This window comes from Megascapheus bottae, chromosome 10 (genome assembly GCF_031878675.1).
Source record: "Megascapheus bottae isolate mThoBot1 chromosome 10, mThoBot2.hap1, whole genome shotgun sequence".
Taxonomy (NCBI): Eukaryota; Metazoa; Chordata; class Mammalia; order Rodentia; family Geomyidae; genus Megascapheus; species Megascapheus bottae.
In genome coordinates this window covers 34177714-34194811 of record NC_143518.1, presented here as the reverse complement: position 1 = coordinate 34194811, position 17098 = coordinate 34177714, and the positions used below count along the sequence as shown (strand labels likewise).

The window sequence follows — 17098 nt, the reverse complement described above, 5'->3', positions numbered from 1 at the left end:
ACTCTACCACTAGGCCAAACTCCCTGCCCGCCTCAACAAATTTCTAAGACTTAACATGTGAACTACATTCATTATTGGTTCAGCTAAGAGAAATTAGTAGCAAAAATGTTTCGTCTTAGTGCCACACTATAATTATAATCATAGAACCTTTAAAAAACAAAAAGGCCAGGAGTTGGGCCTAGTGGTAGAGTGCTTGCCTAGCATGAACCAAGGACCTGGGTTCGATTCCTTGGTTCCACATTCATAGAAAAAAAGCCAGAAATGGTGCTGTGGCTCAAGTGGTAGAGCTCTAGCCTTGAGAAAGCCCAAGAACAGTGCTCAGGCCCTGAATTTAAGGCCCAGGTCTGGCAAAAAACAAAACAAAACAAATACTGTCTGATACCTACTTAAGACTCTGGCAGTAAAGATCTGAGACTTCATTGTGTGCAGTAGGTGTGCTGGTCCTGTGGTTTGAACTAAGGGCCTAGGGCACTGTTCCTGAACTTCTTTTACTCAAGACTAGTTGCTCTATGATTTGAGCCAAAGCATCACTTCTGGATTTTTCTGTATATGTGATCTACTGAGGAATCAAACCTGTAGGGCTTTGTGCATGTCAGGCAAGCATTCTATCACTAGGCCTCACTCCGGGCCTGGTTTTGTATTTCTTTCAATGTATTAGCCTTTATAGAAATGGTAAAACAAAACAAAACAAAACACCCAGGTGTGGTGGCTCTCGTCTGTAATTCTAGCTACTCAGGAGGCTGAGATCTGAGGATCAATGTTCAAAGCCAGCCTGGGCACAAAAGGACCAGAGACTCTTATCTCTAACCTCTAGAAAATGGGAAGTGGGTCTTGGCTCAAGGGTAGGGTGGTAGCCTTGAGCTGAAGGTCTCAGGGATAGTGCCCAGGCAAAAGAAATTGTAAAAACATCCATTACATCAAAAGACAGTGCAAAGAAGGGAAATTGTATTGTATCTATAGGCAGACACCTCTATATTTAAGTTTATCTTATGAACTTGAGTATTTTCATGGATCTCTGTTTTGAATAGCATAGGAGCCACAGTATATTCTTTGATGGAACTTCTGTCACATAGGATATTTAAAAAAGATTATCTGTAAGTAGTTGTACAAAGAAATCGCCATTCAACAAAACAGTTTAGGAATACAGCGCATCTTGATCAATGTCACTCCTTTCATCTTTCTCCCCATCCCTCCTAACTCTATTCTTCCTTCAGTTTTCTTAATTTTGGAGGCTATACATTGAATTTTATGAGCTCTTTTTTTCATTTCAGAAGATATTACTGTCTTCTTTTTATGCAAATAGTAAATTAACATTCCAATAAGGCTTTTATTTTGGGGGGTGCCAGTCTTGGGGCTTGAACTCAACCTGGGCACTGTCTCTGAGCTTTTGTGTCCAAGTGTACTGTATTACTACTTTGAGCCATAGCTCCATTTCCAACTTTTTGCCTGGGAGGGTTTTGAACTGCATTCCTCAGATCTCAGCCTCTGGAGTAAGCTAGGATTCTTACAGACTTCGTTACTAGCTTGAGTTTCAAGGAGGCTTTAAGTATGCTATATTATTAAAATAGTATTAACAAGTATTGGAAATTGAGGGTGGTTTTTTCCTTGTTCGGGGTTAGGAGAAGTGCCTCACTAGGACTGGCGTCTGTGTATATAGTTGGAGACATCAGACATGGATGAGGAAAAATGAACCAACCATATCACTAAAGGGCCAGCGACTATGTGGTTTTCTTATGAGACTGTGCTTCAAGGAAGAGGTAACCACAGAGCATATGGCATTGAGTTTGAGTTGTCTGGAAGTGGTTAGGTATAAAATGTCTCTATCCTAGAATTCTCTGAGTTTGTTGGCTTTTTTCAGTTTACAGGAAGAATTTTAGCTTCTTACCTAAGAGGAGATTGTCTCTTAATCTGGTTCCAATTTTTTTCTCTATTTACTTGTGCACATTTCACTGTATGATATCATTATTGGCTGCAGGTTAAAAGTTACTGTATCACTTACATGTCAGAATTCAAACCACCAAATATACAAGATTTTAGTTCAGCCAGACTTTTAAAGGAAATCTAATTCTAATTCTTGGCCAAAAGTACTTTCCACATTTATCAAAGTGACACATAAGCTGAAGAAATACATCTAAGTACCAGGTGTTAGTGAAACAGGGATTGCAGGGAAGGTAGCAGAGACAAGGGTAGACCTTTTCCCAGATAGTTTGATTCATATTTGTCACAAATGTCTGTGTAAAGTAATTGGTTCTCTCTTATAGTCTCCGTAAATGTTAGTGTCCTAAACAGTAGCTCCTTAGAGGGTGCCACCAAGTGCAAAACTTGGTTTTGAGAGCATGGAAAACTACTGAAGATTTGATTTGCTCTGAGGTTTGAGCTATCATGTGAATTGTATACAGAGACGTTTCTAAAAGTGTCACAATGACTTTATCACATGCTTACCTGACCCCCCCACCTCTAAATTCAGTTATTCTAGTGAAATGAAAAACATTTGAAATTGAAAACACACACCTCTTGATAATTTTATTCTTTATCATGGGTAAGTCACTGGCATACTTTTCAAAACCAGAAGCTGATAAGGTAGTGGTAACTTCTGCTTTCTATCTTTCAAGAGAGGACTAGGGAGAAAGTAGTCCAAATGAGAAAGTTATTGTCAGAGTTAAGTACTTGGATATTTTCTTCTGACCACACATCTTAGTCAGCATAAAACACAACCAGTGGGTGGTTTGTCTAAAAATAGATGTCTCAACTGCTCCTTGTAGTATTTAGTGGATATATGTGGAATCATGCTTTGAAAACTCTCCAAAACACACATAATGAGAATAAACAACTCAATTTTGTAGAAAGTGAAGGTCTAACCTAATATTAAGGAAGTATAGCATAATTTTGAGGCTTTCAAATGACTGAATACACTCCTCCCCACACTGTTTATTGCTTTAGCAGTTTGTGTTATTTTGTTCCCAGATTTGGATTGTGTTGTCATCTCAATAAGTAAGCATTTGAAACTTTTATTTTAGGAATCATCCTACAGATCGTTCCTAATTGAGTTTTAGCTAATGCAAGTATGATAATGGGTATGTGCTGTAACTTTCTGCTATTCGGTTTTCTGAATATAAATGGGCATTAATTTGTCCAAAGTCAGTGTATCACAATCTATAACTTTTAAGGAGCTAGAGTTAGGGAGTGCACAGGTCATCGGAATATTTTACATGGCTTTAATCTTAGCCCTTCTACTAAAATTCCCCTTAAAACAGCATTACTTACCTTCATTTTTCCAGTCTTCATAGTTTTTCTTTGTGAGGTATGACTTGAGAGAAATAGAAGTAAGCAGTTGTGAGAAAAGAAGATGCATAAAAGTTTGAAGATTATTAGTTATATTGTAATCTAAGCTAACCGTATGTTCATATCACCTGTGACTGATTATATAGGTAGCTAGTGTTCTCTGGTTATTGTATTATTTACCAAGCATTTATGCACCAGGTACTAGTCTGATCACCCTAGTGAATTTACTGACTCCTCCCAGTACTATAAGGTAGGTACTGTTATCCTCATTTTATAGAGGAATATAAAGGCCTAGCTAATATGCAGGAGATCTAGCATTCACAGTTTACCTTTGGAACCTGGTTTTAATCATTAAAAGACTTAACAATCACTCAAGGAGAGAAAAGGAAGTTGATATTTATAGAGTTATTAGGACTATATCTTATAACTACCCATTCTCTTAAAGCTTAAGATTTGCTGTGGGTGGGAAGAATGTTTGGTCATGGGGCTTGAACTCTAGGACTGGGTGCTGTCTCTGAGCTCTTTTGCTCAAGGCTAGGGCTCTACCAATTTGACTCACAGACAGCTCCACTTCTGGTTTTCTGGTAATTAATTGGCGATAAGAGTCTCAGGGATTTCCTTACACTGGCTGGCTTTGAACTACAATTCTCAAATCTCAGCCTCCTGAGTAGCTAGGATTATAGGCATGAGCCATTGGCACACAGCAAAAATATGTGGTGAATTGGCTGTGTTATATAAGTTTAACAGAAAAAGAGATTACAATCAAATTTATAGTTCTGCGTTTTGACATTTAGAATCAGAAAGCACTTATAATAATAATAATAATACCTTTTGGTATTATTTTACCTCATTGATATTAACAGCCTGTTACATGTAGTGGTTATCACTTACCCTACCATCCCAAAGCTTAAAGTCTTAAAACAACAATCATTACATTGCTTTAAAAAAAATCGTGAATCTGTGAATTGGGCAAGGGTCACTAGAGGCAGCTCCTTTTTACCTTCTCAGAGTGGATTAACGAGTGGTTTGGGTTGTTGTACCCAAATTCCTAGGACCCTGAAAGAACCACCAGAGGCCGAAGTCAAAGCAAAGAAGCAAGTTCGCACTCGGACCTCTGTGTGCCCGCAGCCGGCAACGCTAAGAGGCTCCGAACAAAGGTTTTACACAGCTTTTATACAAACAAGTTTTAGGGGAATTCCATAGTTACAACCACCTGATTAGCTGTTTGATAACGTCGAACCACTGGTCGCTTCGAGATTGGTCAGAGCTCAGGTGTCTAACCACTGAGCATTGGGCCATTGCCACCTGGAGTTCAAGTCCTGGCTAGTTCCGGGAGCATGTGTTTTTGATTCCTAGTACATGGGCCCTGAGTGTGTGTGGGGGGTGGTGGTGTCATTCCCAGAACATGGGACAATCTTGGCACAACAAGAGGACACACTTTCAGTGTAGTTCACTTATATGGTTTGCAAGTTGGTACTAGCTTTTAACTGTTACTGAGCCAAGCTTATAGACTAGAGTTCTTGATTTATTTTAATTTGGTTTTCCACAACTGCTTGGGCTTCCTCATTGTATAGTGGCTGAGTTCCAAAAATGAACAACATCTATTAGAATAGCGCTTGCTTTGTAATTGCTTATTGAATGAATGAAAGAATCTTAGGTCCTTTTCTTGTTCATATTGGTTCATTTGACAAATTGCCCCAGTAAAGTGATGGTTTATCTGCCAAGGTATCCTTGACTCTGAGAACTACTATTTAGAGCTCTTTCATCTTTTTCTTACAAATGTATTTGTTCATTCAGCCACATTCCTGTTTCTAGTGAATTACTGTTACTACTTGCTTTTAAAAAGGAAAAAGAAATGTATTAAAATTTGAAGAATTCCCTTGAGAACTTTGTATTTTCCTCCCCTCAGTTGCAATAAAAACTAATGTAATTTCCTGTTCCTGGATCTGGAACTGGTAATGAATCCATCACGTACTATTCTTGAGTTATGGGTTCCTTTGTTTCTTTCTCGCTTTCTCTCTCTCTCTCTCTCTCTCTTTTCTTGGTGGGTCATGGGGCTTGAACTCAGCCTGGGTGTTGTCCCTGAGCTTTTCAGCTTAAGGCTACTGCTCTACCCTTGAGCCAAAGCCCACTTCCTGTTTGCTAGAGGTTAATTGAAGATAAGAGTCTCAGGACCTTTTGTGTCTGGGCTGGCTTTGAACCTTGATCCTCAGATCTCATCCTCCTGAGTAGCTAGGATTACAGCCATGAGCCACCACTTGCATGCTCTCGCTCAGCTTATGGGTTGTTTTCTTAAAGTGAAGAAATTTTTCTCTCACAAGAGGAAGGATGATACAGAAAGTTCATTTTTTAAATTTGTTTATTTTTTTAATATTTTTATTGTATTTAATAAAAGGGTTACATGATATTTGCCAGATAGAAGGTGCCTTAATTCACATACATTGATACCCTTCCACATGTCTTGGTCCCCATTACCCTCCCCCCACCCCTCTCTTGGTTTTCCCCCCTTCCCTGTCCAATTTCAAGTAACCAAATACAAATGTATCCAATATATCAGATAACAAAGTGAGATACTGTGACAATATGAGATAACAAAGGTACAGCAAAAGAGATGAGAGATAACATAGCACCTTAAAAATGTTTCCTAAGCTAGGCGTGGAGATAGCCGGGCACTAAAGTCCTTGAGACTCTTATCTCCAATTAACCACTAGAAATCTGGAAATGGTGCTATGGCTTAAGGAGCAGGGCAGTAGCCTTAAGCTGAAGAGCTCAGGGACAGCCCAGGCCCAGAGTTCAAGCCCCATGATAAAAAAAAAAAAAAAGTCCCCTGTGAATTGAGCACCATCTTAGACAAACTAAAGATCAACAATCTCTTAGTTTTAATTCTCACAAGAAGAGAGACAATTGACAGTATAAGTCAAATGATAAAATTTATGAGTTTTTTTTTCTCCCAGTCTTGGGGCTTGAACTTAGGGCCTGAGCACTGTCCTTGTGTTTTCTCAAGACTAGTGCTCTACTACTTGAGCCATAGCACCATTTCCAGCTTTTTCTGTGTATGTAGTACTGAGGAATTGAACCTGGATCTTTGTGCATTCTAGACAAGCACTCTACCACTAGGCCAAATTCCCAGCCTTTTTGTTTTGTTTTATTTTATTATTTTTAAAACCATTCCTCGGTTTTGGGTAACTAGGCTGATTTCATACTTTGGCTATTGTGAATAGTGTCAGGATAAATGTGAGTGTACAGGTATCTCTGATTTTGTTCTTAGATTTTGTTTCAATAGTGAAAATTCAGTTCAGGACCTTGTACTTACTAGGAAAGTATACTATAGTTGAACCACACATCCACTCTGATTTTTGCAGGTATATACTAGAAGTGATATGGCTGGATCACATGGAAGTTTTATTATTAATTTTTTGAGGAACCTTCATAATTATTTCCCTGGTGCTTGCTTTAATTTACTTTTCTTTGAGCAGTGGATAAAGGTTCTCCCTTCCCCCATCTTTACCACCGTTGGTTGTTTTATTTTATTTTATTTTTTTGCCAGTCCTGGGCTTGAGCTCAGGGCCTGAGCATTGTCCTTAGATTTTCTCAAGGCTAGAGCTCTACCACTTGAGCTTCAACACCACTTCCGGCTTTTTTCTATGTATGTGCTACCGAGGAATCGAACCTAGGTCTTCGTGCATGCTAGGGAAGCACTCTACCACTAGGCCAAACTCCCGGCCCATTGGTTGTTTTATGTTTTCTTCATGTTTGTAATTTTTGACTCGCTTGAGATATCTCAAACTATGGTGAACATTTTTCATATAGTTATTGTCCTCTTTCATATCTTCATTTGAAAAATTCTATTGTCTACTTGCTTGCTTATGCTCTTTTCATTAAAATTTTGACTTTTTTTTTTTTTTTTGGTCATGGGATTTGGACTCTGGGCCTGGGGGCTGTCTCTGAGCTCTTCAACTCAAGGCTAATACCTTATCCCTAGAGCCACAGAGCCACTTCCTGTTTTCTGGTGGTTAATTGGAGATAAGAGTCTCACAATCTTTAGTGCCTGGGCTGGCTTTGAACCTTGATCCTCACTCAGATCTCAGCCTCCTGAGTAACTAGGATTACAGGTGTGACCACCACACCCAGCTAATTTTGAGTTCTTTATTTAATCTAAACATTAATCCCCTGTCAGATGAGTAGCTGGCAAAGATTATTTTTCCCATTCTGTAGATCATTTCTTTGTCTTGTTGATTTTTTTTTTCTGTGAAGAATCTTTTAAATTGGATGCAATCCTGTTTGTCAAATCTTGATCTTATTTCCTGAGCTTTTGAGAGCCTCCTCAGGAATTCATTGCGCATGCCTGTACCTTAGAGTATTGGTTCCTCTATCTAGTAAAAACTAGTAGTTTTTACTGTGATCATTGTTTCACAGGTATTTGAGACAAGACTTGAACGAGATGTGAGTGGTTAGCAATCTGGAGAAAAGCATTACTGGCTAAGGTAACAATCACTGCAAGGATCTAGGGTGAAGTATGACTTGCATTTTCAAGGAATAATGAGATTGGTTTGGCTGCACTAACATGAACAAAAGGAGAAATAATGTCAGAGAGGCAGAATGAAGTGAGGGTCAAATGTAGTAAAGTCCTTGCTTATTTTAAAGATTTGAGACTTTTGCCATGAGAGAAATGGGGAACCATTTAAAGGATTGGAGCCATGGAATGACATAATAATCAGACGTAGATTTAAAAGGATCACCGCAGTAGCTATGTTGTAAATAGCCTGAACTAGACAAGTAAGAAGACAGCTGTGTCAGTAACTGCTCTGTGCCCTCTATGAGCTTTGCAAAGCATGTTCACATCTGTTATCACATTTGAGTCTGAGAAAATATTTATGAAATATTTATTTTTCTTACTTTACATGTGAAGAATTAGAAGCTTAGAGATATTAACCAGCTTTCCCAGAGGAAATTCTCCCTTTCTCTCCCTCTCTCCCTCTTTCCTCATCCCTCCCTCTCTCTCCATCCCCACCCCCCCAAAGGATCTTGCTGTATAACCCAGACTGACCTCTGACCTCAAATTCAGGTCAGTTTGGCCTTAAACTTACAGAACTTTCTTCATTTTCCTCTCAGGTGCTATAAGATTACAAGCATGTACCACCATGCCCAGTTCTGAGTCATGTTGAATACAGATTTTCTATTTACAAATTTTGTTCTTTTAATATTTTCCCATGTTAAAGCTTGAAGGTTTTCATGCTGTTTTTAGTCTAAAGTAATACAGTTTTTCATGTGTGGTTCTCAGAGCAACAAGCAGCCTATTTTTAAGGGGGGAGGCTGGGAGGGATAGGGGAGTGAAATAGTATGACAGATTACTTAAGTTTAAAATTTACCTATCAGCACGACAGATTACTTAAGTTTAAAATCTACCTATTTGTACCTTAAGAAGGCAAGTTTGCAAGAGGTAGCCTTGGAGATGTGCCATTTTATATTCAGCTACTTGATAGGATTGAATATTTGAAATCATATTTTAAGGATTAAATGACTTCAGAAATAATCTAAACTAGTTGTTAGCTTTTTAGGATTTACTAAGTGAAAAAGTAAAGTGACAATTCCTGTAATATTACTTCCAGACTTTGAAATTGAAATCATTTGTGTTTTATTAATTCAGACTTTCCCAGCTCATTGGCCAATGACATGAGCAAGGTTTTTGCTATAACAATTTTGTGGCCTAAAACTGTTGTGACACTCATAAAGTAGCATGTTCCTGATCATAGAGACATAAGTCACAGAGGCTTCAGTTTTCTTAATTTTTAAAATGTATGTGTAAATATTATATATAAATATTTAATAACCTGATTTAAGTGTATTATAAAGGATTTAGCTTGTCTTGTTTAATATTATGAACTAAAAAGCCACTGCTTATACAACCATATTACTGTCTCTGTGACCAAGTAATCTCTTCATGCTCTTTCCACAATTAACAACAACAAAAAAACCTATTTGGTATGGCACAAATCAGGCTAAGAATCTTAAGTTCATATCAACCATAATTTTCTCATACCCTTTTGTACATTTGGCCCTTCCAGGGTCTGCCAAATTCCTCTCTTCATACTTGTTGTGTTACAGTTATACTTAGATAACTGAGTCCTGGCAGTGAAATGAAGTTCTTTGATAAGACTTTCAAATATTAATAAAAAGTAAAGGAAATGTTAATCTGCAGTTATTTACATGGTTAAATTAATTCCTGTAGATTTTTACAGAGTTAAAGTATTTATAGTTTTTGAAAAGAAACTGAAATGGATTAACAGCTTGTCTAGACAAAAATCTGCAGGGAATGGGGGTCAGTCAAAAAGCAGACAAGTGAGAATTCTTAACTAAATTTCTTAACATTCTCATCACATTTTCAAAGTGGACTCTGGGCCAGTATTATCTGGGTAGATAATACATCTGAAAATAAAGACTATGTAGATTCTGAGTTTTTATCTGTCACTGATTTGTTTGCTCAAAATGTATTGTCAATTATGTAGAATGTACTTGGTGTGAGGGTGATATTTTCCATTGAATGAAGTCTGAGCTCTGGCGAAAAATAGATACATGTTACTAAAATAGTAATGGTGAAAAGATGTCACTATTGGGTGACATCATGTGGACAGTGGGAAAATAGTGGTCACAATGAGTCAATATCAAAACTACATTTAAAAAGTATAGCTAAGTATTTATAGCACAGTCTAATTACAGATGAAATAGATTAAAAAGATAACTTGCCCATACATTTTAGAAACAAATTTTTTTTAGGCTCTTTTTTTTTTAATTTTTTTTTATTGTAATTAGTAAAAGGGTTACATGATACTTGCCAGATAGAAGGTGCATTAATTCACATACATTGATACCCTTTCACATGTCTTGGTACCCATTTCCCTCCCCCCCCCACACCTCCCACCCGTCTTGGTTTTCCCCCCTTCCCTATCAAATTTCAAATATCCAAATACAAATAAATTCAATATATCAGATAACAAAGTGAGATAATATAACAATATGAGATAACCAAGGGACAGCAAAGGAGATGAGAGACAACATAGTACATTAAGGACAACAATCATTCATTATATGGCTTTTGTTTCAATATCCTGGAGGTCCTTTCAATTAGCTTCACATTATATGGCCTTATGTATCAAGATTTTGCTCTATTGCAGATCTCTGATAGTAGAGCCCAAGGTTTCTACTGATTATGACGAATGAGGGAAACCATTGAGCCTAAGTTCCCTTGAGTCTGGCTTACTTCACTTAATATGATTTTTTCTAAGTCTTTCCATTTCCTAACAAATGGGGCGATGTCATTCTTTCTGACAGCAGCATAGAATTCCATTGTGTACAAATACCACAACTTGGGCCGGGAGTTTGGCCTAGTGGTTAAAGTGCTTGCCTAGCATGCATGAAGACCCGGGTTCGATTCCTCGGTACCACATACATAGAAAAAAGCCGGAAGTGGTGCTGAGGCTCAAGTGGTAGAGCTCTGGCCTTGAGAAAGTCCAAGGACAGTGCTCAGGCCCTGAGCTCAAGCCCAGGACTGGCAAAAAAAAAAAAAAAAAAAAAAAAAGGGTTAAACAAATACCACATCTTGTTGATCCACTCATCAACTGAGGGACATCTAGGTTGGTTCCATATCTTTGCTATGGTGAATAGTGCTGCAATGAACATCATTGTGCTAGTGGATTTAGTATGTCCTTGTTTCTGGATGGTTGGGTAAATGCCAAGTAGTGGAATTGCTGGGTCATAGGGGAGTTCTATGTTTAGCCTTTTGAGGCACTGCCACACTGCTTTCCATAGTGGTTGAATGAGTAGAAGCAAATTTTTATAGTAATAGTAAAATCATAGCAAGAACAGTAATCAGTACACGTGTACAAGTTTTTTTTTTTTCCCAAACTTTAAATCACCAATCATTCCCTGGTACTGTAATTATTAAATCATCCACAAACTGCAAAATCACCCCTTCTAGAACCTCTGTGTTCTTCCTTTTTAGTTACCCCACGCTATTTCCAGACAACCCACTTTTTTTTTTTTTTAATGGGTCTTTAAACTCTGGGCCTTGGCGCTGTCCCTGAGCTCTATAGCTCAAGGCTACCACCCTACCCCTTGACCCACAGCTCCACTTCCCATTTTCTTGTGATTAATTGGAGATAAGAGTCTCATGTTCTTTAGTGTTGGGGCTTGGCTTTGAACCTTGATCCTCAGATCTCAGCCTCCGGAGTAGCTAGGATTACAGGCGTAAGCCACCGCGCCCGGCTAGACTCCCCACTTCTGTTGGATCTCTTGTGAAAAAGTGAGCCTTTACAGGAATCATGTACTATGAGAAGTTAGAATAGTGATTCTAAGTTATTGGTGGTGATGGCAGCTAATAGATGGACTCCTAGGCAAACACCCCAGAGTTTCCTGTTCACCAGTTCTGGAATGAGGTTGAAGTGTGTGTTTCTAACATCATCTGTGATGTTGATGCTGCTGGGCAAGGTGGCACATTTTGGAGCCACTGTACCTTCTGTTACAGAAAATCTACTGAAGAGCCAGATGTGGTGGTAGATCCTGTAATCCCAGCACATCAGAGGCCGAGGCAGGAAGAATGAAGACTTAAAGGTCACATAATGAGTTCAGAGAGCTACATATCAAGACCCTGTTTCAAATGAAACAAAGAACAGAAAGATAAAAAATGAAAAAGAGGAGCTAACAAACAGTAAATTATTTATAGAAGCCATAACAGCCACTTTGATCTGGCAGTTAAAATTCTAGGGGTAGGTAGTTATTGTAGCAAATGTCTATAATTCAAGTTACTTAACATTTGGAGATAGGAGGATTATGGTCTGAGGCTAGCCTAGGATTGGCCTCTTTTAGACTGTCTAAAAACAAAAACAAAATCCAGAGACATGGTTGAAGTGGTAGAACACTTGCAATGTAGAGAACTCGAGTTTAAGCCCTATTAGTGTAAAACCGCACCAACAAAAAAAAAATACCGTGTTGTCTTAGATGACCTCATATGGGTTTACAATGCAGGAAATCAGTGAAATAGTTCTCTTTTTTGGGCCAGTTGTGGGTCTTAAACTCAGGGCCTGAACCCTGTCCTTGGACTTTTTCATCTTCCTCAAGTCTAGAGCTCTACCACTTGAGCTACAGCACCACTTCCAGCTTTTTTCTATGTATGTGGTACCAAGGAATCGACCCTGGTCTTCGTGCATGCTAGGCAAGCACGCTACCATGCCAGACACCCAGCCCAAGATGGGACATTTTGATTGAAATGATACTGCAGTTAACTTTAGGAGGTAAAACTTAGAAAGTAACTCACTATTTTGAGGACAGCTCAGCTGATGATATCAATGGCATTCGGATTCTTTCTAGAATTTCTCTCACTAAGTAGGATCCTGAAAGTTATTGATTAGTAAGCAAAATGATACTTAGCTAGAAAGTGATATAGAAATGAATTTTTGGTTAAATAGGTTAAACACTTAGTAAAATAGGGTAATTGATTTCCTCCTAGCCATTGGAGGGGTCAAGGAGTGCTTTTGTACATAGCTGGCATGTCCGTATAATGAGATCTTACTAAGAGAATGGAGTGGTTGGTAAGTTTTGTTGAATGAACCCATTAACTTATGAGTATGTTCTTAACTTTGCTTTTATTTACAGCCTAAATAGAATTCATAAGCAGAATTTTTGGCAGCACACATAGGAAAGGACTAGAAAGTAAGCATTTTATAAAGTCTCAAAAAAGCCAAAATTATGGTTATCATAATTCATTTGGCTTTCCTCTGAAGTTGCTATCATCCCCTTTTTTTAAAAATCCTTTGGTCTAAGTCTTCTTGGGTTTTGTTAGATACTCCAATAGGCCTCTTAATCTTAATTGCACAAGGCTTATATTGTGTAACCACCCAACTATTCTGTTTGAAATATACAGTTGTTATGAAGATGTAACCTTAATGAAACTATAGAAAAATTAGATTTTATACAATGGTTATAATTTAGTGGTACACCTGTGGAGAGTTTAGAGTATGTCAGGTATCAGAAGTATGTCATATCATATGAGATTCATTCGGGTAACAGGGATTTCTAGTGGTAAAGGCTTGAGGAGAATGGGAAATAGGAAATCAAGAAAAGATTTTAGAGTGATATATCTGCATCATTGTTTTTCCAAATTTGGAGATAAGCGACTATACCCTAATAGAGCTCCTGCCCTTTTAGAACTGTAACTGCGCTTTTTGCCTGCCTTGCTTTCCTCTTTCAAACTTTATCCACTAAGAGAATATTTTAGCTTACCCAATTTCAAGATTTTGACTAGTGTAAATCATGTGTGTTGCTTCATAAAATAAAGTATACACACAAAATGTTTTTGAAGAGGCAAATTTCTGAGCACACAACTGATGGGTTAACTGATACTGTTGCAGTATTTATTATCTCTCTCTCTCCCTCTCTCCCTCTCACCCTCTTCCTCTCCCTTCCTCTCTCCTTCCCTACCCACCCTCTCTCTGCCAGTCCTGGGGCTTGAACTTAGGGCCTGGGCACTGTCCTTGGGCTTTCTCAAGGCTAGAGCTCTACCACTTGAGCCACAGCTCACTTCTAGCTTTTTCTATGTATGTGGTACTGAGGAATGGAACCCGGTCTTTGTGCTTGCTAGGTGAGCACTCTACCCCTAGGCCAAACTCCCGGCTCTTTTCTCTCTCTCTATCTTGTATTTAACTATGTTGTTTATTCCAAATACTTGTGGCTGTCAATATATTGGGGGAGGATGGGTATAAATGTGAGAACAGAAAAAAAATTTTTTTTCATAGGTCATGGGGCTTGAACTCTGGGCCTGGGTGCTATCCCTGAGCTCTTCAGCACAAGGCTACCACCCTACCTCTTAAGCCACAGCTTCACTTCCAGTTTTCTAGAGGTTAATTGGAGATAAGAATCTCACAGTCTTTAGGTCTTTATTGCACAGACTGGCTGACTTTGAACTGCGATCCTCAGATTTTAGCCTCCTGAGTAGCTAGGATTACAGGCATGAGCCATTGCACCTGGTGAGAATAGAAATTTTTACATGCAAATAAAAGTGGAATAATTAAAATAAAAATTTTAGCAGTATTTGATAGCCTGCTTCCTGCAATTGTGACAGTCTAATAGTGAATTTGAATGTTGGAAGAGAATAATTTCTATTTTACTTGAATAGTTGAAAATATCAATTTTCAGCATCCAGGAATCTGAGTGTAAATATTTTAATATGTATATTACATATATTTCTACTTTGCAGATATGTGTTAGTCGTCTTTGCGGCATGGTGGTTCATACCTGTAATCCTAGCCATTCTGGAGGCTGAGATCTGAGGATTATGGTTCAAAGCCAGTTCCTAAATACCTTGAGACTCTTATGTCCAGTTAATTACTAGAAAACAGGAAGTGGGGCTGTGGCTCTGGGCGTAGGGCAGTAGCCTTGAGCTGAAGAGCTCGGGAACAGTGCCAAGGCTCAGAGTTCTAAGCTCCATGACTGACAGAAAAAACAAAACAAAACAAAACAGAGGAATGCTTTACTTTGGCTCATGATTTAAGAGGTTTCAGTCGTGTTGTGCATCACCATAGAAATATGTGGTAGAAGAAACCTGTTTACCTTATGATGGGTGGAAAGTGAAAGAGGAAGGGAGGAGGTGGGAGGCCCCACATCCCTTTCATGGACATGTCCCAATGACCTAGCATTCTTCTAGTAGGCCATTCTTCTACTTGGTCCTAGCTCCTCAAGCTTCTCAAGTAGTACCACAGGTGGGGACCAGGCTTTCCACATATAGCCTTTGGAAGATGTTTAAGAGTCAAACTGTAGTAACTTATGTAACGTAAGCATAAGTTTTAAAGGGATGTAGTATACTGCTTTTGTCTAAACATTATAAATAAGGTACTTTTTATGTTAGTAAAAAAATTTAAAAATTGCTTTTGATATGTACAGGGTACCAGACCTAGAGTGTTTATACATATTTCCTTCTATGCCTGGTATTTGTGGTATATGTTCATACATATACCAATTCACAAAGGAAGTCTGATTTGTTTTAGGGCTACATGTAGCCTGGATACATATGACATTTTATCAATGGTTGCTTTATTTTTCTCTTTCAGCCTACTAGAACAGGATTCTAGAAGAATGAAACCTAGTGTGAACCCTGCAAATCAAAGGAGACATCTTTTAGGATTTTCTGCTAAAGAAACACAGGACACATCAGATGGTATCATCCAGAAAAGCAGCTACAGGTTAGATGGCATATTGGTTGTACTGACTTAATGAAACAAACAGAATTCTTTATAATTATCGACAGTGAAATAGTTGATATATAGTTTTGCTTACTAGAATAAGTAATGAGGTCATTAATAAAATTTACTCTAAAGTAAATTTACCATTGAAATCTTTTCCAGTTTTAGAATTCTTGTTGACATGTGATCATGAAAATATTAGTTTGGTTGCATTAACATATATATATATATATATACACATAGAAACACATATAACATCTATCATTTGTGTTTACATTTATCTAATACTTATCAGTTAAAAATTAGTGGCTAGATATGATATAGTGGAATAATATGGTTAAATCTGTAGTCATCAGGTAAAGTTGTACTGATTGGTTGTGTTTTTTTTCCTGAATTCCTTTCTTAATATAACTTAAAAACTGACTTGGGGGCTGGGAGGTTAGCCTGGTGGTAGAGTGTTTGCCTAGCGTGCATGAAAACCTGGTTCAATTCCTCAGTACCACATACATAGAAAAAAACAGAAATGGTGCTGTAGCTCAAGTGGTAGAGCTCTAATCTTGAGAAAGCCCAAGAGCCCAAGGACAGTGACCACGCCCTAAGACCTGAGTTCAAGGCCCAAGACTGGCAAAAAACAAAAACAAACAAAAAAAATGACTTGGTAAATTTCTATTTACTTATTGATAGCAAAATAGATATGACAATACAGCTTTTATATTGTACTACCTAGAAGAAAGTAATAGTGGGCAGTTAGATCTGTATACTTTTTGATAAACATTTCTCCATGTAATCATATAAAATGTCTAGGCTTTGAATTTGTGATCATCCTATCTCACCTTGCTTGTAAGGTTTTATTAGGTCTTTAAAGATTTGATGAAATTCAGCAGTGAAAAATGATCTAATCCTGGTTTTTCTTCTCTGAGGAGACTTTTTCCCCCCAATGATACTGGAATTTGAACTCCAGTCTTTACTGTTTGCTAGGTAGGTGCTCTAACTACTGAGCTATAACTCTAGCCCTCTATTTTGCTGGTTACTTTGGAGATAGGTCTAGCCTCCTGGTAGCAATTCACTTATGATAGGTTTCCTAATACTTTACCTTTAGTAACTAGGATGACAGTCTTGCACCACTATATCCAGTTCTACATTGAAAAGATACCTCATGAACTTTTTCTGCCCAGGCTGGCCAGCTTCAATAATCTTACTTTTGATAGTCTCAGCTTTCACACATGAGGCACACTTTTAAGAAGAAAAAGTAGCACTAGGAACAGTTCATCAAGACAACAAGCATAAATCAGAAGTACAGGAAAGGATTGTCACTTTCCTTATAAGGAACAAGTAATGACCTGCAGGCTTACTAGACTGGGTTAATATGGGTGATATCTCCAGATTATATGTTGACTTGGACTTTTCCTTTCCATTAACTCCATTCCCAGTCTCTGTCCTCATATTTTTCCTATTAAACATTTTTTCAATACATTTTTGGCTACTAGAACAAAGTCAGTCAGCATAGGTATGGAGTAAGCATTATTAGAGCTTATCACATGGAAAAAATATAACTCAGGACTATATTTTCAAAGGAAGTTTGGGAT

At 38.0% G+C, this 17098-nt stretch overlaps 1 protein-coding gene across 1 annotated transcript in view; it reads left to right on the top strand.

Annotated features, from left to right (window-relative positions):
* Atf6 (activating transcription factor 6) overlaps positions 1 to 17098 on the top strand; it is a 143312-nt gene that overhangs the window by 42174 nt on the left and 84040 nt on the right. The window contains exon 10 of the mRNA XM_090340601.1: positions 15381 to 15512. Within this exon, the coding sequence (XP_090196727.1) occupies positions 15381 to 15512 (132 nt within the window). The remainder of the gene's footprint in view (positions 1 to 15380; positions 15513 to 17098) is intronic.